The 23,671-nt window shown below is 36.0% G+C and overlaps 2 protein-coding genes across 5 annotated transcripts in view; both read left to right on the forward strand.

The window, feature by feature from the left end:
* The window catches only part of Rbfox1 (RNA-binding Fox protein 1), a 47,430-nt gene extending 38,708 nt beyond the window's left edge, over positions 1–8,722 (forward strand). For 2 of the 4 annotated variants that reach the window (XM_068773927.1, XM_068773931.1), the window contains 5 exons: positions 33–153; positions 2,031–2,091; positions 3,517–3,701; positions 4,375–4,438; positions 4,518–8,722. In XM_068773927.1, coding sequence (XP_068630028.1) covers positions 33–153; positions 2,031–2,091; positions 3,517–3,701; positions 4,375–4,438; positions 4,518–4,562 — 476 coding nt within the window. In that variant the 3' untranslated portion in view covers positions 4,563–8,722. The remainder of the gene's footprint in view (positions 1–32; positions 154–2,030; positions 2,092–3,516; positions 3,702–4,374; positions 4,439–4,517) is intronic. The other 2 variants (XM_068773928.1, XM_068773929.1) reach the window with 2 other exon arrangements.
* A 187-nt stretch (positions 8,723–8,909) lies between these two features.
* On the forward strand, positions 8,910–22,257 carry LOC137930115 (cGMP-dependent protein kinase, isozyme 1-like). Its single transcript, XM_068773224.1, has 11 exons — positions 8,910–9,288; positions 12,289–12,656; positions 14,419–14,702; positions 15,243–15,412; positions 16,606–16,844; positions 17,370–17,470; positions 17,547–17,763; positions 18,535–18,766; positions 19,077–19,175; positions 19,892–20,148; positions 22,001–22,257. The coding sequence occupies exons 1-11, from the start codon at positions 9,190–9,192 to the stop codon at positions 22,158–22,160; spliced, it is 2,226 nt and encodes a 741-aa protein (XP_068629325.1). The 5' UTR covers positions 8,910–9,189; the 3' UTR covers positions 22,161–22,257.
* The last annotated feature ends 1,414 nt before the right edge of the window (positions 22,258–23,671 follow it).

Below are 23,671 nucleotides of genomic sequence, written 5' to 3' on the forward strand. Positions count from 1 at the left end.
ACCCATTCGCATGCTCGGTGTGTTGCATGTAGCCGCGCCGCGCGCCGTGCACGCCCTCGCGCACGTGCTGCCGCGCGCCTACGCCTCCGCCCCCGCGCCGCCTGCCGCCTCCGCACACGCACACGCCCACGCCCAGCTGCACGCGTACGCGCCGTGAGTAGCGACCCGAGCCGCGCCACGCCGCGCGACGCGGCCACGCTCGCAACGCACCACTCCTCCCTCTCCCGAAACGCTTCTTTAGAAAAATGACCCATTTACTTAGCGTAACTAGTGAACACAAAAGTCACCTTTCTGGAGAAATCAACTTGATATTTATATCATTACTCCATTAGAAACTACACCCATCTCTTCTTACACGGCCTGTCTTAACACGATTTTGAATTAACGCACTTCATCAATAAGAATAAATATATTTTTTCGCGATTTTTTGTTTTGTGGACGAATGGAGAAGAAATTCCAAAACGTATACTTTTTTGTAATTCGTCCTGCAACTAATCTTGAGATAACATGGAGCGTGCATTGAAACTACATCACTGTCTTATGTTTTGTATAGTATGTAATTCTTTATATCTAGATATAAAGAATTACATTTAAGCAAATTGAGAATCCAAAAAACCAGCCGTTGGCTGACAACACTGACATTCTATAAACAGAACGCCCAACATTAGACATTAAGAGCGATGAATGTTAGAAACTCAGCACTAGCGCTTGACGTATCTGATGTGTCTACTGATGATAGAATTGTTAGTCCAGTTTGTAGAAAAGGCGATCAATAGTGGCAAAATTAATTTTAATTTGTATTTTTAAATTTTTGTACTAATGGGTTGAATTTTAACCGTGAACTATTTTTTGTAATAAAGATTAAGCTTATGATTCATAAATTATTATCTAATATGGGTTTCATAATTAGTTGTTTTTAGGTTTTTATCTCACACGATTTTTGTAGCATGCTTTTAAAAAAATGAAACAACCGTGTAAAAAAAGAATTGGGAGTACTACTAAAATTTAATTGAAAGAATATTGTGTTACAAAAATGGACAATGGCGAAAATTTAAATTCGTAAATTATGGGCACAATAATATGCGAACTGGATTTAAAAAAATAGCAACATTTGTTCAAAGTTAATATCTAACATACGCTACATTCATTATATAACGTGGCCGTTACCGGTCATATGATTTAAATAAAAAAATCGTAGAAATACTTTTATATCCAAACTGTTTTTTGTGGGAGATAGACCAATGTTGATACTAAATAGAAACTGAAAGATATGGCGACCGGACAATTTCAAACAATTCTCAGCATGATAATATTCCAACAGGAGATGACGTCCACTCCGTCCAATACCTTCCTCAGTAATCCCTTCGTGTAATTATCCCACCATTCCCTAAGCCTGCTGGTATGAAGTTAACGTTTTTTCTTTACATAGATTAACATTTATACACTATTTAAATACTTTAGCAAACAGTTAAGTGTGCTGCCACTAATATAAATGTATGTAAATTAACTTAGTGTTTTCGTATGTGTACTAATTCTGCACAAGCACCGCATGTATTAAAATTAAAACTCGTGGGCTTATGCTCGCTGTTAAATATTTATAAGTATAGTTTCTAATTATGTATTCTGTAGTTACACAATAAAATTTTTCCATAGGTCCATATTTTCGCTGTAGATATTGTAGCGCTTTTCACTAGTTCATTTCATTACACTAAATATTTTGCAGTTTTCCATCATTTTCACAAATTATCCTTTGGACTGTGATTAAAGATCACATACGAAAAAAATATGCTTTTTAATAATGCATAGATATTCTTTGAATAAGTAATAAAAGAATTGCTATTTTCGTTGAAAAAACACTTACAATGTAATTAGAGGACAGTCAAAATAAAATATTCAACTGTACCAAATCGATTAAAATGAAAAACGTTAAAACATATTAAATTTCTTATGTAAAGTCAGTAAAGTTTGTAAAGAATGTGACAGTGTAAACATGTAAGCATTTACTTTATGACATGGTTTTGGTTTTCCAGTGTGTATTACGACCCGTTCCTAGCTGCGGCAGCGACGGTTGATTCCAATTACAGGCTCCAGGTAATTACTTCAGCCATATAGTTCTCGCTTCAGTAACCCCATCTGTTGGTATATTTATTTCTATAATGTTAAATTGTATTGCGTCCTATGTGTAAACAATGATCCCAGTGTGGGTGACCGTCCGTGTGTTGTTGCAGGCCGCGAAGCCCGCAGCCGAGGTAAAGCGCGACGAGCTTAGAGCTCGGTTTCGATATGCCGATATGTGACTATTTACTATCTGTTTACTATCGCTTCCTAATTTGTGTCCACCGCGTTAGTGCGTACAAGTTTGACGAGGTCGTTATGGAGTGTGCGCGGTGTGTGCTGGGACTTTGGTTGCTCTTTCACTGTTTGCCATGACTCCCGGCAAGACACCGCCATGCGAGGTGCACTGTCGTTTGTGGTAACAGGAGGTACGCGGCCGCCGCCCGGACCGAACCGCTTTCTATTCGTACTGATTCGTTAATACTGTGGTGGGCGGGTTTAGTGTAAGCTAAAGCTGTGGTCTGACGCCATCACGCTCCGAGTAGAACATTGAGCCCACAATGCGATATCTAATCACCATTCTCCAAACATACCTACCGCCCACTAACATCTCTGTAGACTTGTGACCGACCCATCATTCCAGCGTAGTTTGTGTCATGATCGATTTCTTCATATTTAGTATTGCATGTCAGTCTACATTCACACGTTGTGTTTAATTTTTCTGCAATAGTAAGTTTGTGGAGATGTACTTGCTGCAGGAAAACTTACTACTGATTGATGATCTAAAAGAATTTTACGAGGAACGTTGCATGATAATGTATGTCGATTACACGCCACGCAGAATTGTTTTTTTTTAACTAGTTCGTTTGTGTACAGTCGCTTAGTTTTCTGGCTAAAAATTCTAATAGAGTACGTAACGGTTTTGAATAAAATAAAATTATAAATTCATAATTTTGTCATAACTTCATAAAATTACAGACGCTCCAGATGTTTGTCGCGGTAAGACATTGATAACCAATTTAAGTAAAGTATTACAAATAACATTGCGCGCTTTGAAAATTCTTAATCATTGTTTCCAATTACGTTTACATCAGCTGTTTATTAAATGTGCCTTTGTGGGCTCATTGTTTAGGGAACTAATGACAGCATTTTATTGGCGAAACATAAACTGTCCTGAACATTTAATTAGTTATTTGAATAACGCACAGAGTCAATACATTGACTGAAAATACATTTCAAATTATGTGGATGGATGAATTATGTCCATAGATTTTTTTAGTCGATGGCTTTATTTAAAAAAAGACGAACTGCACTAACAACCTATTACAAATAAGAATAACTATGGCAATTTAACATTAATTGGGGTATGATTTAGTACAATAGCGAAAATTAAACATTCTAGTTCCGTTGACAGATAACATCAATTGATTTCGATTTATTAAAAGGAAGTTAATTAATTAGTATGTCGGTGTGCAGGCGGCTGCAGCAGCGGCAGCAGCGGCAGCGCCCCTCTTGAAGTCCCCTCTGACGACAGCGCAGCACGCGGCGGCTGCGGCGGCCGCGGCCAACTACGGAGCGGCCGCCCGCGCCGCTGCCGCCGCCGTCAGCGCCGCGCCCGCGCCCGCCCTCGCGCCGCTTGCCGCCACGTAACTACACAGACACTAAGCCTTCTGCGCGCCAGATATCCGACAACACAACCCTCACATGAACTGGATGTAATCATGCAAACAGGGTCCAACCCACGTCGACAACAAATTAACAAATCCTTCATGGCTCTGACGGCACGCATATAAAGTTTTGCAACATATGAAACTAAATGAAACTTTTAATAGCATTCAAGAGGTTTTAGTGGATCGAAATGTGTGGATCTTGATCTGTTGACTCATTTACATGGTTGACATTGTATATAGACATGAATTAAATTTCCCTTGAACAATACAATTGCTGAATTTCTGGCCAGCTTTTAGCTAATCGGCTTTTCGAGCCGGTGGTAGTTTGCTACTTATAATGTTAAAATAATTGAAGATTCACGAGTGCTTGTAAATACCTACTTGAATTATTATGTTAAAATATAAAAGAAAACAGTTCTTAAGCTATATCGTTAAAAAGACAGACGACGATTTTAAAAGTTATAAATTCAATGTTTCTAACTCTTTTCTCAAATTGTGAAGGTTGGATTGTGTTTGCATAACTATGTTCCTCTAAATATACTCATTACTCGCATGTGATAAAACAAATAGTTGTTTTAATACACATTCATTGCTTTTATTCAAATTTTATAAAGGTATATCATAGAGTTTTTGATTGTTTCTTTTTCAGATACGGAAGGGAATATGCGGATCCATATTTAGGTCACGGCATTGGTCCAGTCACGGGATATGGGGTGAGGACTGCAGTATATTTTTATCTATCATGAGTGTGTCATTGGACGTAAAATTTCATTTGAATATTGTTCATTACAGACGGCAGTATACAGGAGCGGGTACAACAGATTCGCGCCATACTAAGCCAGTGGAACAAAGAAATTTATTACTCGAATATGGAACCTTCATCTCTACCTAACATGACAATGAACTCTCTTTGTAAACGTACAAACCTAATTGTAGGTATCAGGTAGTGGCCTCTCTCGGCGGCCACGCGAACTTATGAATACCAAAGTCATTAAAATTTCTAACCATATAGTTCACTAAGTTATACTGTATTGTAAAATTGTTTGTTAATGCATATACAAGTGCGAGCAGCTAAACGGAAACGCGTTCATTCTATTTAGATGTTTACGAAAATTACTATTTTACTACTAACGTATGAACGCGTGTTCGATGCCGGCGCGTGTTCCGGCGTCAGCACGCGACCAGGCCCAGTCTAGACTTGCGTCTTGTCTAAATGACGTGACAATAGAACATCACGCGGTGACAATAGAACTATTTCCTTAACTATATTTAGCGAGCTTTGCACTTGCATATCATGTAGAAATTGTAAATATTGGAAAGAAAGCACATTTACTCGATAGATACCCTCCGATTTGGAATGTACTTGTTGTGCTTGTACCACGCGCGGGACACAATTCTCTTAAAGTGTTTGCGGTAGATGCGATTTTAACGATAGTTAATCTGTTGTTTTTAACTTTCATACACTACAGTCCGTTCGACGTACGGATCGTTGTCACAGGTGATAGTGTTTCTTTTTATATTATACAGCAACTACTTTATACAAAATATTTTGTAAATATAAAACACAGTTTTAAAACTATTTTAAATAAACTAAATCTAGGGCTCTGTTGTTAGATTGATAATAATAACCAGTTTTATGGTGCGGTTAAAATTCGGTGCCATTAGTTTGGTTGTTATTAAGAAATACGTTCGTCTCGAAGTTACCTTCGCGCTCTACTCTTGAACATAGTGATAGGCTTTGAGGCTACTTCCTACGACGTCGAGTCGTCTCCCGCCCCGCTTTGAGTTTAACTGTACGCAGCAGCTGTACTTTGCAGCCCGTGTCTCACCTCTGTGTGCTACTATAAGCATTTATTATTAGAACCACTCGGCTCCGGTGTATGCAGCGGTCTATATTGCATTGTACATTTGTCGTTTGGTTCTCGGGCGCTAGTTTAAATTGTCTATTTTGGAAAAGTAAAGTAGAAATAATGCTTTAGATGTAGTGTATAAGGGGATCACTCCGTGGAGTTGTTACATATCAACAGATTTCTCCTCGTAATTATGTTCTAATATTCTCACCTTTGACGGTGCGTGTTCTAAAGTAATCTGACATCTTCTTTTGTTAACACGAACAACAAGTGCATACGGGTCCAACCCTTAAGGCGACGTAAACTTAGTGTAACATTTTCATTAGAGTTGTAAAGTATTAAAACGTCTATGAATTCGCTCAACGTTTATACCAAAGCACAAAAACCCATCGATTCATGCGTTTTCGGAGCATTTGCATGACGTTTCGCTTTCTCTTAATAGATTTAATAGTCTTTCAATTGGAAAAACTTAAAAAGTCTACAAGTCGTACATAGATCGTTTAAGGAATACATTTTTTTTTTACGGATAACACGTATCCGACAACAATTTTATATTTTTTAATATAATTAATTATTTGCCATAATCGTTTTATAACGATGTATTAACTAATAGATCTGAATTTCTCTCGCACCGGCCACGTTTTTTGGCTGCAACGTTATGAAATTGTTACAGACGCGAGTCGTTCACAGTTCACCGCAGATGTGATGATGTGTGATGCGAAGCGTTGTCCGCTACATTGGACACTTACACAAAGCTAGTGTGAACGGTTCGGGAGCGCGGTCCACGTGTCGTCGCTAACATATCAATGTAATGATGTTATTGGTGTACGTGTCGGTGGGGCGCCGGGCGACCACGACGCGATAGCTTTAATTGTTGACGATGCTCGGGTGCAGCGGCCCGCGCGCGACCGATCGCGTCACATATAACTCGGTTCAAAATCCATGACAGTTCTCGTTTTTGCATTTTTCTAGTCTTTGTTCGCACAATTAAGTTAGAATGAAAAGGTGCTTTCCTCGTAAAGGTTTTTCATGTGATAGGGGCAGGATGCGGGGCTCGTGTTTGATGTAAGGTACAACCGTACGGTTTATTTTTTAAGCTATCTCGTGTCATATCTGATTTTATGGATTACGAATTATTTCACTCACTCTTAGTGCCACTGGCTTTGTTAATTTAAGTTACAATTATTTTTTATTTTAAAGTAGTCATGTTGCAGCTTCTTCGAACAACATTTTGTGCTTTATCGCTAAATACTCATGTGTGGATGTATAATTTTAGTAGTTTTAGGTGTTGTAAGTAATACAGTGTTTAAGTTTTTTTAATGCAAATTTTTATACCTAAGTACATAAAGTAAAGTACATGTGATTCGATGCGAGGGCTCGTCTTTTAGTTTTAAATTTTAATGGAACATTGTCACAAATGAAAAGTGATTTTTATCAAGTTGGAATCATCTATTTTACGACAGAGGTAAACGAGGCGCATTTTGAGCAGACGTTGCTTTTGATCTTACATTGTTCGCGACAGGAGTATAATAGAAGGCGGAGCGTACAATTTACTAGTGTTTAGCCTAACTTGGAGCGTCCTTTCAGAAATCGTCTCGATTACTCTCTTCGTCAATCGAAAAAAGATTATTTTTTACGTTGTTTAAAACGTTTTATAGACGATTTTAATGAAATTGTAATAAAAAATCAAATGAACAAATGCATAACTTAAGTTTTTTTTATAGAATCTTCCTAAATTAAGCCAAACTGTTGTTACTTGGAGAAAATTCTGAATTTAAATGACATATCTGACAAAATGGTTAGTGTGCTACAATAAGGTTTTGAAAGGAATCATCAAGATCAATGTATTATAAATATTGTAATCGTTAAATTAAGGATAATTATGTATTTTGTAACACAATTTGTTTCTCGATTTATATGAGACGTTAAATTAAATTTTCGTACTGTTTTGGTTTCTTTACGCTGTGCACAAATTTTACAAATCGAGGCTTTATAACGAATTGCCTATTAGGTTATAGAGCAGTTGTTAAAGTTATTGCGCATAATAATGAGAGCGAGACGGGCTAGCCCCGTCCGCCGCTGTGTAAATGTAATGTTATAGGTGCAGTCTTATCTGTGTACCCCCGGGAGTAAATTGTTAACGTAGCGTGAGTTAAGTATCACTTGTTCGTCAATTGCACTCGTCGGCGCCCGCCACTTAGTGTAGCGACTGGAATACTCGGAAGTTTAAGTAGCAGGGTTGCTGTGTATGCCTGTGCCCCATATGTATATAGACTTGGCAACTTCCTCCTTCATGTCTTATAGAATTGCACGTAATTGTCCTCTACCGCGCATGTCTATAAGTCGAAATAAGAATGTATGTAGCGCGTGCGCACTGTCGAACTGTAACTTTTATTTGTGCAAATGTAATTAATTAAAGCATTAAACGAAATAATGTAACACCTAACGATGATGAACATCATTTTTTCTTTGATTCAGAAAGAAATTAAATAAAAAATTACGTTATAAATATTGCACATTAGGTAGCATCGTTACACAGATAGCCAGTCCGTTCAACCTGACGCCTCCAGGACCAGTAAATATTATATATCTAGATAGCTCAGTTGACCGAATTAGCTACCCGAGGTAATCTAGATCGACAGTGCGTGTGCGCCGGGCGGTAGAGGGCGCCCGCGGGCCGCTGCCCGGCGGCGCAAGTGTAGTGCCCGACCAGTATTTTTAATACTACACCATGCTCAATTTCCGTATTTGTATGTTGTACGTATAATGTTAAAAAGTAAATGTTTTTAAAATTAAATTGATTACGTAATAGCCACATTTGTTATATAATTAATGTCTTCCGTTGAAAACGTTTCCACGGACCCTTTGCACGTTTTGTCGCGACGAATGTGTGTTCAGACTATGTGCTGTTCCGTGTTAATGAAACATTTAAGCCGAGTGCACAGCGAGCTCCTTTATTCGATTCGACAAGAAGTGTAAAATGAAAATCCTTTTTTCAGTGTGGCGATTTTATATTAGATTGCAGAGCTGATTTTCTCTTTAAAATGTAAATATATTTTTTTCAAATGAGAAATGTTGAATGAAGTAAATCATTTAAGCCTTTGGCATTGTGTACTCATTTACGTTATTAATAAATTATAGTATGGATTTATTTGCGTTTCTGTGACTACATCCTCTTAGAATAACTTCATGCATGGTTTTTCACTCTGCTTGGTATTATGTAGATATTCTTTCTGTACTATTTTATTTATACGATCTTTTTTAAATAATGGAAATATATTCCTTATCGAGCAGTGGTTAGTTACAGTGCCGCGTAATTTTGACACGGTGTGGTGTTATTGTGCGAGCGGCTGCAGCAACAATAATTGTGATTGGGTGAAAATGATAATATTATTTGTGCCGATAAGATTGCAAGCCTCCTTGATGATAAATAGTAATCGTTCTTTAGAATAGAATAATTAATACAATCGCTATTTAGCTAGATTATCTGGCTGCGCGATAAGACTGCGCGAGCGTCGTCGACCAGTCCGACTCTACTCCGCAGCTGCGTCGAGCCACGTACCCACCACAAGTGTAATGTTATTTATTCGACATATTATCAAGTAGACAGTAAAATGGTATTGTGTCCACCATTTCGGTGGTCATCGAGGGGTGGATTTAATCTTACAACTGCAGTATCAGACGACACGCCCGAGCGACGAGAAACTATTACTGTAAGTACTAACGTTTTAACCACTCCACCCTTTGTTCAATAAGATGAAATTCTGTAACTTTTAATTATAATTTTATAATTAGTTCTCAGCTCTCCAATATATTTAAAGAATTGTGCCTTCACGGATAAAGTCGTACTTTATATAACTTTATAATTGTATTAAAAATTGTAGATTATGATATCAAATCAGTATAACTAATTTAGATTCTTGTCAAAAGAGGTCCAATAAATTTAAAAGAATTATTTTTATAAGTAAATTGTGAAATAAATACACAATATATACCAATAACCATTAAAGTTGCTTATTGAATTGTGATTTCACCACTAAAAATCTGAAATGCAAAGATGGAATAAATAATTTTGTCTTTAAATTTATTTCCCATAGTAACTTAATACATACATGATAATTAAAATATAAAAGTTAATATGAAGACAGCAAGAGTAACAGCGTAGTTTTTAATTGGAATGTGAATTCGAGGTGATACATGCTGATAAATCAATGTTTGGTGATAAATAGAAATTACTTAGATGTGTTAAGTGCGATTACACTAAAAGAAGCTCACTATCTTTAATTTGTTATTGATATAAAGAAGTTTTTTGGTATTGCAATAATTTTTTTATAAACTTTAATTACGAAAAGTTAATTATACCGCAAGAAAAATTAATACATTACAAAAAAATTTATTACCCTTAATCAGACCGTTTAACATATTCAGAAGTATGATTTTTGAAACCAAAACTTTCGTTTAATTATTAAAAAGTATTTGCTTTTTTAATTATTATTTTTTTACTTAAAATACTGAAAGTCGACGGGGGAACTTATACTTATTAAAAATAAATATTAACTCTAGATTTTTTAATACATTGTTTAGATAAAACATAGACTAATTTATTAAGCAAGTCTGTGTAGATTTACTGGGATTACCCATTCCTTACTCTGTAGCACTGGGAAACAATTTTTATTGTATTATACTCTGCGACGTTATCATTGGGCTCATATTAAATCTGCTATTAAATTTTATAATTAACTGTAGAGACAAAATCCACTGATATGCACCCGTATAACCTTGAAAAATTAAGTTAAGTTTACGTTTCAGTCGCCTTTCAAACTACTTTAAAATTATAGTTGCATTTAAACTGTACATATAAAAACAGGAAAAATACTAACTAAATTTTTAAGAACGAAACTACAATACGCACAGTAAAAAGACTTTTTTATATAAGTTAGTCAACTTATAATAAAAAAATCGGAATATTTATTTGTAAAACTCTTCTGGGTAAAAGATATATCTAATAGAAAACTTCACTTTTTTATCAGCAATTTGCAACATTGCGCATGACTCCACACGGTACGGAACATGTTTTATGTTTACTTGCAAGAACTTGAACGACATTTCACATTACTTTTTTTTAAAATAAGGCGAACATATAGACATTTAAAATGAAGTTCAAAATACTTTACTTAAAAGACAGTCTACCTATAACTGCTGGAACAATTTAAACCTATGCAACTACTCCATATTATACATTTAGGTATTACACACACACACACAGACAAAAACAGCACACACGTGTAAATGCTAGATTCCAGACTATTTCTGGTACTAATACTTTAGGGTTAACTTTAGAAAGATAGCAGAGAATGAAAACCACTTGATTTTTCAAACAGTCTTGTAATTCTAATTAAGTACATTTTATTTGTCAATCATAACACGTGGTTCTTAGTGATTTTTATAGCATGGCACACGCTACTGATATACTATAATCCTGAAAGAATTATTTTGGTGTACCAAACTGCCGTTGCGTTTGTCATATTAAGATGTTATGTCTTAACCCTCGGTCTTAATATCACTAATTATGATATTATTCAAATTAGAACTCATTAATACATCATCATAAGCTATCATTCCTCCGTTTCCAATGAAACCGATTTGGCCTGCATCCAGCATCTTCCGATGACCTTAACAAGGTCGTTTATCTCTACCTTGCGATTGGACGTCCTGCGTGTTCCAGAAACTTAAGACCCTAACACCACACGGTTCTACGCGCTACATTGTCTGCCTACTGCCGCACCAACTTCCCAATCGCTGGTCTACACAGGTCGCTGTCGTTCGCCTATGGATATCATAATTACTGATATGTAAATAATATTAATTATCGCCATATCATGACTATCGTTCAATACACTAAATTGCTGACGTCTCACAGATTTGCTGTCGCGCTTTAGGGATTATCCTGTTATAGGATCAATTCAATTCAAATTATCTTTATTCAAGTAAGCATTTACATGCGTTAATGAATCGTCGCTTATTTTAACACTATAAGAAGTAAGCTACCTCCGGTTCGAAACGCTGATCTGTTGAGACGAGTCGACTAGATACTCAGCAGTTGCTCTTTTAAATGATTTTTTTTTCATTTGTACATTATATTACCAATCATGTAAATGAGTCTTACCAAGTCCCACATATTTCAATCAAGTAAAAACTCTTTAAAGATGTAAGATTTATTTAATATTGTTGTTTCAGTTTTAAATTAAAAAGTAAGAAATGTCTAAGATATAAAGTTATATATAAGTTGTGGACCTGTATTAGATATGCCTACAATCAGACCCATGAAGGATTTCTTAAAGTGACCAATAGACATTGTTAATGTCTAATCTGTTACTGACCTGGAGCCTGCTCCACCTCACCACTACTACTAAGAATGTAAATAGACCAATACAGTGAGGTCTGAACTATCCAGCAAATTGAGACTCACTAATTTAAAAAAAACAGCTATGACTCTTCATACTGAGTTTTGTAGCTCCAGTCCTCGAATGACCTCCTCACTTCAGCCATCGGACGTTTACTTCTGGACCAAGGCCACATTCATAGATTTCCAATAGGACCAGTCGGTTTTTACTTGTGCTACACTGCAAGTAAAGGCTTTAAGCAATCTTGTATTTCTTTATAAACTGCCTTTAATATGTATTCGGCGTTAAAGTACCGAATGCTCTTTACAGAAAATACCTGAAACAATTGCCGATGCTCCAGACACAAATGGCGATGTGCCAAACGGAAATGGAAATGCAGTGCAATTCAAAAAAAGTATCACATTGCCGGTTGACCAGGGCATTTCAAGCAAGAAATCAAGTTATATGAGCATACAGAGTGAAAAGTCAACATTCAGTTGCGACAAAGATTCCGATAGTGATGTGTTAGACGATGGAAGGAAAAGCAGTAGTGGTCGCAAAACTATTTCGGATCTCATGCAGAGCGAGCCGGAAAAGCGCGGGCGGCGGAAACGTGGCGTAATAGCGCCGCACGCGCCGCTAGACACGGTGCGATCTAGCATTGACTTACAGTACGAGAAATTTCAGAAAGACCATAAGTAAGTACAATGGGACAATAAATGTACATATATGTAAATGGAACGTTTTGGGCTACCAATCGGTCATTACATCATTTAAAGAGTGAATGGTTATAGTTGTAAAACTTTCAGGGGTGAATGTAGACCTCATTTGCTATCAAATAATGTGTACACCATATCCAAAAATCGCTATAACGATAAGACCGCTTCTTGTACATCAAATTGTAATATACTCAGTAACAGCATTCTTTAAATACGTATTACTAGACACTGAATTGAATTACGGTTTATTATCTGCATTCTTTGTACTGTCAGAAGTTACTGGCCTGATGTATTTTAATAGAAAAAATAAATGAATGTCTATTTCAAAGTAGTTACTCTACCCAGGGAGTATGTGAAAGTTTTAAAGTTTCTGATAAATGAACTATACATTCATCGCTTAAAAGCTACACGATTTTCATCGTCCTCACCATCATTTGAGCCGTATGGTATCCACTGCTGAAAATGAGCCTTCCTCGTAGATTTCCAACAGGACCAGACTAGAATCTTTGATTTAAAAGGTATGTGCCAATTCTCGTTTGGCTATTAGTGAAGCGCAGTTTTTTTTCAAAAATGCTGCTGTCCTCTGTCCGTGTATATTTTTCCTTTCGTCGAATGTTACGGCAACTATGAGACAGCAGGATGGAGACTATTCTATCTGCCTGTACTCTCATGGCCAAAAAGGCCTATTTATAGAAGCTCATCACGAAGACTACCACAAGAACCTCAGCACGGGACGTTAAATTATTTATATAACCGGATTTTCGAAGCTGCCAAGCACTGTAATCGCTTTGGTGGACATCTGTCGGAGATTTAACCCCAGTTCGGTTGCTATTATCGGATTTCGTCTCATATCTCTTATGTTTTAATAATCTTCAATGAAAATTTAATTCATTCCATATCGCCACTGCAGTGTAAACAATTATTTTGAAGAAAACAAGAACATGGTTCATTTACAGGCACAATCACATCCTTAACAAAGAGCCGCTTCCCTAATTCAGTTAGTAGTAAAGTCTCCTGTTGCAAAAAATTACAATGACACCATCATACAGTTTGTGGTATTGGTCGAGATGGCATGGTTCATTCTCTCTTCTGCTGTGTTATTTGTGACTATTGATTCAAATAATATCAACCCAGACATCGACAACACAAAGTTATTATAAGCCTACTGGAAATCTGGTGTGAATTTTGGCAAACTGGGGTAGATAATTTTCTTATTACTATATATTCGCCGGACAAAGTGAATGTGGGGCTCCTTCAAACGCACTTTTGTATAAGGGCAGACAAGATTAGTGAGCGTCAACAATTGTAAAGAAATTTAAAGAATACTAAACCAGTTTCTTTAAAGGTGCGCAAGTTTCAATTTGTGTTTTTATCGTCTATTCGGTTGACTATATATCTCGTCCCAATCTATATTGTCCGAAGTACTTTTCATTGATGTCAGAGAAACAAAACAAATCAGAAATTAAACAGGAACCACAGCAAAATATTGCTAAATCATGGCAAGCAATATCAGTGTATAAACACGCCAGAACATGAGATAATTTAAATTTAACAATCAGCATAAAAGAATGGGAACGAGTCCGCATTGTCAAAACTAAATTTTATTTCCATGTAAACGAATTCTTAGCTGGTTATTACTAATTTATTTAACTATGGCCAGCAAATATAGTATAGATTAACCAAACAAAAAAAATTACTCTCAGAGAACAATTACAACTTATGGCTCTTTATTTTATTTAAGATCTCTGACGCAAATAAGATCAGCGATCATGGCTAACGACTTTTTGAAGAATTTAATGGACGAAGAAAGGCTACAAGCTGTAGTGGAAGCTATGAGTCCTCAGGAATTTCCGGCAGGCAGTCTCATGATCCGAGAAGGCGAAAGTGGCAGCCACTTATATGTCTCTGCTTTTGGGCAGTTTGAGGTTCTTAAAGGAGGTCAAGTTGTAAAGAATTTCGGTGCCGGCGAAGCATTTGGTGAATTAGCGATCTTATACAAAGCTAAACGTTTTGCTTCAATAAGATGTAAGTACTTTACGATTCATTTATGTAAATATAACACATAATAAACTTTCTTTTTTTACAGCAAATTGTATTTAATAAGCTAGCTAATGCAAAAAGATAGCGTAATCACTAAACCATAAACAGTATCGATTACGTTTTAATATGAACATAAATTCATAATATGTATTTTATAACTGTTTCTAATATTACTTACTAACGGTCGCATTATTTTTTGTTTTTAATTTCCTATGAAGAAAGTAATTTGAAAACTTTTTAATTAAAAATATTTTAAGGACATCATATGTGAAGACTGCAATTTTTTATTTTAACTTAAAATTCACTTAATTTTTTTTTATACAAAATTTTATACAATATTTTCCTAAATTGTTAATTTGACAAGTAAAATTGGTAAAATTAGACCTTATCACGATTTTCATTCCTGAAAAACGACTAGAAAGAAAACTGTAAGTTAACGTTTTCAAAATTGTAATCATGAAATATTTTGCGCTTTGTCCAAGTGCAAAAATGTTACTATATTTTAATTTTACATGTCAAATTTAGGCATCACTGAAGCCAAAGTATGGATGTTAGAACGTCGAGTGTTTCAAAAAATAATGGTCAGAAGCGGAAGACAAGAACAAGAAGATAACATTCGCTTCCTAGCTTCCGTGCCGTTGTTACGAGAAATCCACCCGATAGAGCTGGCCAAAATTTCCGACTTTCTGAAAAGGGTACGTACGATTTAAAATTCTAAATTTTGGTTCTACCAAAAGTTCTGTACGATTCATAATGTACACATAAATACTGTCTGCGCTCGCGGGGACGGCGCTCATGCTCTTTTTTCCTCGAGCCCCACCCCGCCTCTCGTTCCCAAGGTACAGTACCTTTCGTTTTACTGTAATTTTCACCTATATTTAGAATCTCCATTGAACTACATAAAATGTTATCGCAAAGCCAGCCATATTTACCTTGCACCTACCTTGTACCTCTTCATATCTGTATTCCCATTTTGTATATATACGCACAATAAATTCACTACTTGATAAGTGAGTCACTCGTAAGAATGTAAATTGTACAGCGATAGTGCTACGTGCGACACATGTTTATGCTTTGGGGTTAGGGGAATCCCTGAAAAAGATTATACTCTAAAAATGTTTTTACTATAGTACAATGTTCGTAATAGTATCGCTACTTCAGTTAGCCTAACGTTTTAAATTTGATCCTAAAACGTATATGTTATATAGTTGACCTATATTTCCAATTCCTTGTGATTCTCATTTTACCATCTATAGTGATAAAATTTGTTATATGTATAATACTCATGTTAATTGCCAAATGATTTTTCTATTCATATATTTCGAAATTATTCGTCATTCAATATAACATTATATAATAAAACATTTTTAATGTCTTAGAAATTGTTTCACAAGAGGCTAGCATGGCTACAAAGTGCACACAATATTTTACATCGTTCTTTTACTTTCGTCTTAAGTAAACGTACAACGTTATTTAATACATATTTAAGACTAGCTGCTGTGACAGCCTACGAACAGAAATAGAGTGATCAGTATCTTTATTGATTTAATATCTTATCAAAAACGATGTAGATATTAATGAAATTAACGATAGATTTTCACAGTACTTCTTTTTTCTAAGACAGATGTTTTAATGTACACTTTTTATTAGAACGGGTATAAAATTGTTGTTTTTATTTTACTTGCAACTTTTTCATTTTCCTCTCCACAAGACCTCCTCAACGACCGTAAGACTTTCTCCACTTTGTTTGTAGACGATACTACGATTGCCGGCTAAATTAGTCGAGCCATTATCGAGTTTTGCCTTTAACAACATAATTGGCTATCAATATGTATTTATATAGATGGTATGAAGTATTTTTTTATATATAACGCAACAATTAATATAGGAATTCTTTTCGACGGGTACGGCAGTGGTGCGTCAAGGTGACCGTGGGGATAAGTTTTACATTATCCGCGGCGGGACCGTGGCGGTGACGAAACGCGACGGTGACGGCGGCGAGCGCAGGGTGGGCACATTGCGCCGAGGCGACTACTTCGGCGAACAGGCTCTATTGCACGAGGACCGCCGCCTGGCCACAGTCACCGCCTTACCGCCCGGCGTCGAATGCCTCACACTTGAACGAGGGTAGGATTGATCACAGCAAAATTATACTTTATATATAACCAAACGGAAAGCGATATTACTTACCCAGAACGGACCACCGGACAATATAATGAAGCGCAGCGTAGCAAGACAATTCCAATCGACGTTGTCCACACTTTTTGAATAATTCACATTTTAATGTTATAATCATAGTTCGATCGCTTTAAGAATATTGTAAACATGTAGCACGTAGAACAGATTGCCACTGAGGCTTTAAGGTTCCGGAGCGAAGAGTGGACGGACCAGTTAAGATCCTTAATGAGGAGCGCGGCGTGGAACGGCCATCCACAAGGTGGACAGTTGACCTTCTTAAAGCCATCGGATGACGTTTTGGATGTAGGCTGCTTCCAAAACTATTTTTACTACGAGCAATGATATACCTACGACTGAAATAATGATGAATGAGATAGCTCACTGCACCCCTTGAAACACTCGGCAATTCAGTATTATCCGCATAGCTTTTAGATTGTGCAAATCGCCTAAATAACTTCATTTATTCTTTACCAGACCCTTCACTGATCTTCTTGGGAATCTGGATGAATTGAAAAATATACGACACGCCGTCCCGCGAGCATCACAACAGAAAAAAACATCTGAAGTCAAAAGTGGTAAATACACATTCAGTTTGTTCAAATTTTCCAAAATTAGTATAATATGTGGTAAATTATTACATTGCATTTTCAGAGTACGAATTCGTGGAGCTTAAAGATTTAGAAATTGTGGGCACGATGGGCGTGGGTGGCTTCGGTCGAGTAGAACTGGTGCAGTATAAGCCGCAGCCGTCGCTTACGTTCGCACTCAAGTGCCTCAAGAAGGTGGACATGGTGCAGCAGCAACAACAGGAGCATGCTTACAATGAAAAGAACATCATGATGGTTTGCAATAGTCCCTTCATATGCAGGTAAGTTTTGTAACAGCGATCAAGCTAGCTTGTCGGTTGTTTATACTCATGCTGGTTGCCTCCCTGCTCTTCGAAGGCGGTATTTGGTCCCTTTCGGGATCGGTGAATTGAGTTGTGGTAAAGCGCCAAAAAGCCGACTCTTTGTTTAGGAGGGTTAACCTCCGGTGTGTAATTTGCCGCTGCGACAATTAGTTTGTTAGAGTGGTGATCGGCGTCTTCGAAGTATCTCTTTGACTACTCTCCAAAAAACTCCGACATTTCTAATCGCTTTAAGTAGCGATATTTGTCTGGCTTACCAGTGCTCCGCGCTCATTGTTTGCGGACGAAGCGATGTTAGATAACTTGCAGGCGATTCAGTTTGCTTTTGTTGACAAGGGCGGAAGCGACGCTCGTGTAAGATATTATTGGAATACAATGGTACTACTCATAAATAACCTTATGAAAAAGAAAGCTAAATGTAAGTTTGATGCGGTGGAGCCATTTATTATAATTACGGGTAAACACGGTCATAAGGGTTAACCAAAAAAAAAAAAATATATATATATATATACACAAAGAGATAGCTATACTTTCCGTGTTTTAACATCAACACCTTAGATTACTTGTAGATAATATAATTTTTTAACAATCCCACTAACACTAATGCAATATTCTTATATTAGAGATTACCACAGATAAAAAATTATTTTATGCACTATGCAAGTAGATTAGATAAAGAATGAAGAATTAAAGAAATTATTAATGTACAATTTTGGTTATACTTGTTTTTAGATTGTATCGGACATTCAAAGACAGCAAATTTATCTATTTCCTTATGGAGCCGGTACTAGGCGGCGATGTTTGGACGATATTACAAAAGCAAAGATATTTCCCGGAGAATATCGCACGCTTTATGTCAGCCTGCGTGGTCGAAGCTTTTCAGTATTTGCATTCAAAGGACATTATTTACAGAGATCTTAAGCCTGAGAACCTAATGTTGGATAAAAATGGATATATAAAATTGGTAATGCAATTCATTTCTTAACCTACGGGGCCCTGTAACATAAAATTAAAACCAACAACGTTATATATAACACATAAGTTAAAAGTTTGTTACATTTTCGGTAGACATATGCTAATATAACATAAATAAAAAGTTCATAGAATACATAATTTAAAAAAAAATATTTTTTTTTTAAATCATGTAACAATTGTATCATCATTATTATCAGATGCCTCCATATTTATTTCGAAATTGAATTAATATCAAAATGTAAAATTTTTTCAATTTTATACATATAAATAGCACTTTTAAAAATAGTTGGACTTTTTAGGTTGATTTTGGTTTTGCAAAAAGTCTTTCACAAAATAGTAAAACTTGGACATTCGCGGGCACTCCAGAGTACGTTGCACCTGAAATTGTTTTAAACAAGGTAAGACTAATGCACATCGGCTCTTTATCCTTTCATAAACAAGCTTATCGCCTCTTGAATTAATTCAAACATTGTATGATATCTAACATTAATTGCAAACCATTATAATACTTATTATTGCTAACATAACTAACATAATGTCCCTGTAATAGAAGTACCATTTTAAATGTAAGTAACGGACACTGATAATTTTTAAAATTTCACTTGGGAAAACAAATCGAACGGTCGTTCAGACGTTTGTTCTCTTTTCAAAATTGGTAAATAATTGTTATTTTGAAATATTCATCATCACAATCAATAGGTCGTAAGACGTTCACTACTGGACAAAAGCCTTCCTCATATATTTCTAATAAGACCGTTTAGAAGCGGACCGCATGCTGCGTCTTTCGACGACCTTGACAAGGTCTTGTCAAGGTCGTCCACAGATGGCCGTCTGTCCACCTTGTGGGCGGACAATCTAAAATATTTAGCTTAAATATGTAGCAGTTTAAAAATGTTTAAAAAAATATTTAGACATTTATTCTCTTTTTAAAATAGATAAATAATAACTATTTCTAAGCGAATTTACGTGTAAAATTATTTTTACGTCAAATTTCTAGCAACATGAATTTATATATTACAAATAGAAAGAATGTTGATATTAGGTTGTAATAAGTACATAATTCGATAATAAATACTTACATTATATATGATCTGGTCATTTCATTGTTGTATAGGGCCACGACCGGGCAGTGGACTGCTGGGCGCTGGGCGTGTTCATCCACGAACTGCTGGTGGGAAAGCCGCCGTTCCGCGCGGCCGGCGGCGACCACATGAAGACATACACGCTGATCCTTCGCGGTATCGATGCCATCGCATTCCACCCGCGTGTGCCCAAGTCCGCGCAGTTACTTATTCGTAAGCTGTGTCGGGCGGTCCCCGCCGAAAGACTAGGGTACCTTAAGAATGGCATAGTGGATATTAAAAATCATAAGTAAGTAAGCAAGTCATTGCCTATGCGTCAACGACAACGGCCTCGCTTCGTAAAATGTTTGCTTAGAGCCGTACGACTTGACCTTCCTGTCATAAATCTCAAGCATGCATATTATATTCTTTTACTATTAAATTACCTGCTGATATGTATCAAAATGTTTACTTTTAATCTTTGATTTGTAAAATACAACTAAGTAAATGCGTCACGTCTCATCATCATCATCATTTTAGTTGTAATCCATTGCTCCCATATGTCCATAGGCCTTCCTTATAGATTTCCAATAGAACCTGTTGGAATCGGCTTGCGTGCAGCTTTTTCTGATGACCTTGATAAGGAGATCTGTCCGCCTTATACGCGGAAGTTGTACGACGTGCTTGCCAGTCTGTTGTTTTAGATAACCTTATCCTTCAGCTATTCAACGCGTTTTGTGGTCTACCAACTGCCATTTCAAAATGCTAATCCGCAGTGATAGGTACTTTTGTTTGCTCACGAATCTCCTTATTTTAAGTTTTCATTCATTCTGTTTTTTATAAAGAGATCTCCTTTATAGTCACAAATGTGAGTGAACGTTTACCTAGTTGTTGAACAATTGTGTACACGACGTGAAACAAAGCCTTTAACTGTACTGTAACTTTGCAATTCACTATTCTTTATTAATACCAATCGTTCAAATTTGATTCAGTATAAAATTAGTATGGCATGAAGTTTAATTTTAATTGGTTTTAATTGTCACAGATACTGCAGCGTCCATGTAACCGCGTTCAATTCGACCTTTTAATTAAAATGTTCCATATTGCTCTTCATTGCTATAGAATACAAAGTTTTTCTTTAGCATGACTTCTTTTATTTTATTATTGGATTTCTGTGGTTCTTTGTCATTAATATTTCTTTAACTCAAGAAAAGTTAGTAGTAGGTTATGTTTTATGTAATAAAGAATAGAAATCACATCCGACTTTCGAATCTGGATCTTCGTTCCATACATACCGTCGCTTTCTAGAAACTGTAGACCATCCATATACGTTGTTCTACTTCCTGTAGATTTACTAATAGAAGAAATATACTTGCCAACGGCATTATCAGTTTAAATTACGTTCGATCTACAGACACATTCTATAAAATTATGTTGAGTATCTTTTGTGTTGTATATATTATTTAATAAAAAAAACATTTAACCATAATTATGAATAGAATAAGTATGTAATCTCCTGACCATACGCATATCGTAAAAAATAAATTAAATTAAAAATGATCAATGTTAATAATGGCGCTAAAGAAAATCAATTAGTAATATTTAAAAGGTCCAATATCTTGTAAGTATTTACGACACGTATTGCATAAATCATGCATTGATGTATTCGAATGAAAAAAGAAGAATTTTGTTGGTTACTAGTAGTTCGCTGTGAGGTCAATTAAGAAATGAGGAGATCCGTAGAAGAACGAAAGTCATCGAAGAATTGCTCGTCTGAAGTGGCAGTGCGTGGGGCACATCGCTCGTGTAACAGATGTCCATTAGGGTCGAATGGTTCTCGAGTGGCGGGGCGTGAATAGCCCAACCCCCCCACACCCCTAAGCCAACCGACTATTAAATTACGGCCGCGGGAAGCCGCTGGAAGCGGACAGCGCAGGGCCGGTCATTATGGCAATCTTTGAGGGAAGCTAGTGTCTTGCAGTGGGCGTCTATCGGCTGAAAAAAGGAAGGCAACGTGCTAGTTGATATTCAAATGAATAGAGAGTAATAGTCAAACCCTGACATTGTATATTGTTTTTAACCTTAAATAAATTTATTACATGTAAAACAATTACGCATTTCCCAAACTTCCCAATGCCTATATCAATATCCTTTTCTTGCAGATGGTTTTTGGGCTTTGACTGGGAAGGGCTCCGTGAGAAAAAACTCAAAGCGCCGCTAATTCAACCTGTTGCGAACGATTTTGATCTCAGCAACTTCGAAAAGTATCCCAAAGACAAACTGCCGCCTGATGAAACATCTGGCTGGGACATCGACTTTTAATTCCCGGATGGATACATTAAGGCTATATTTTTGTACTTATTTGTACACACAAAAGAATTGTAATTTATATTAAAAACAATAAGCTGTTACATTTATACTTATTTTTGACCTAAAACGACCTTGCAACATCCCACATGCAGTTAAGTGGATATACAGTTTCCGTCGTTTGCCTTTGCAAGTATATTACTGATCTGTGTGTCCCGATAAAGACTTGATAAGCATTCGAGCTATTAACTTTTAAAAGAAAAAGCTACATAATTAAAAGAACATAGCGGGACGTTCATTGAATAATGTGATTTATAAGGTATCATCACCGTCGGCAAAGACCAAAGAAAATTGTGGAAACCGTGTATCCGGAAATCCAAAATTCTTGTGATATATGTTATATATGATTTCCAAAATACACTGGATCTCCATTAAAAATTAAAGAGTGTACAGTAAGTAATATGCAATATTGGAACTAAACCTATTTTTTGTAATAGAAGAAGGAGAGGAAAAATATTTTTTGCATAGTCAACATTCAATTTTTCCATGTTTCAATGAAAACAGTTAAATGATAAAGTTATTTTAAATTACATTTGCAAAAAGTTGATTACCGATTTCGGTTATAGACTTCTCTTACTACAGTTCTTTTTCATGTATGTCTTACAAGTTCGTTGCGTAGATATTATCTTATTTTTTTTTACCTCCATATTAATATGGACTGCTAAATATCATATCAAAACAAACAATATTATTATATCCATGTATGTATTTACAAATATATTTAGCTCAAAAACCAAACTTGTTACTTTGATTATTGTTGCCGGTAGTAGTTCTGTGTCAAAACAACTTTTAGTTAGTTTCTAATGAAATGCTTTCTTTTATAATAGAAGATCAGGTTTTGGTTGAGGGTACCTTTACTAGAAATATTACCAGCTGATACTCAGTGTAAAATCGAAAGAAAAAGGCTGAAGTTGGTAGAACCTCAATGAGCTAATAGATCGTGCAAGAATAGTATTCTTATGTGGGATCGTAGAGAAATTTCGTATTTGTAATACTGTCGAAATTAAAATTTTTGAACATTATTTTCACGCCAACAGTTATTTTTTGTCTCCATTCGTGATAATTGAAAAAGGTCACTAAAAGTAAATATGAACGAATTAAATAATTTAATTTAAAAAATTGTTAGTCTAAAATTACCACTTAACATTGCAATGTGTAAACACAGACTTAACAAGGTGGTAATAATTGATAAAGAAATAAGTAAAAAAAAAATCTTACGTGAAATAAGTCTAATTGTTTGTGCTAAACGATAAATGTAAGAGTGCGGTGAGGGGCCAGCGTTGCATGTATACCAGGTCAGCGGGGGAAATAATTATCAGCGGTTACAACTGGTCTAGTGTCGCATTGAAACATAAAAGCGTTTCTCATTTTAATTATTTTTATAAATGTCGATTTTGTTAATCGTTTCTGTTAATTTTTCGAAACATGGAGAGATCTGTCTTGAATAGGCATTTATATAATCAATT

This window comes from Battus philenor, unplaced genomic scaffold (genome assembly GCF_028537555.1).
Source record: "Battus philenor isolate CCGP_79_NKW_IND1 unplaced genomic scaffold, ilBatPhil1.0.hap1 SCAF_6, whole genome shotgun sequence".
Taxonomy (NCBI): Eukaryota; Metazoa; Arthropoda; class Insecta; order Lepidoptera; family Papilionidae; genus Battus; species Battus philenor.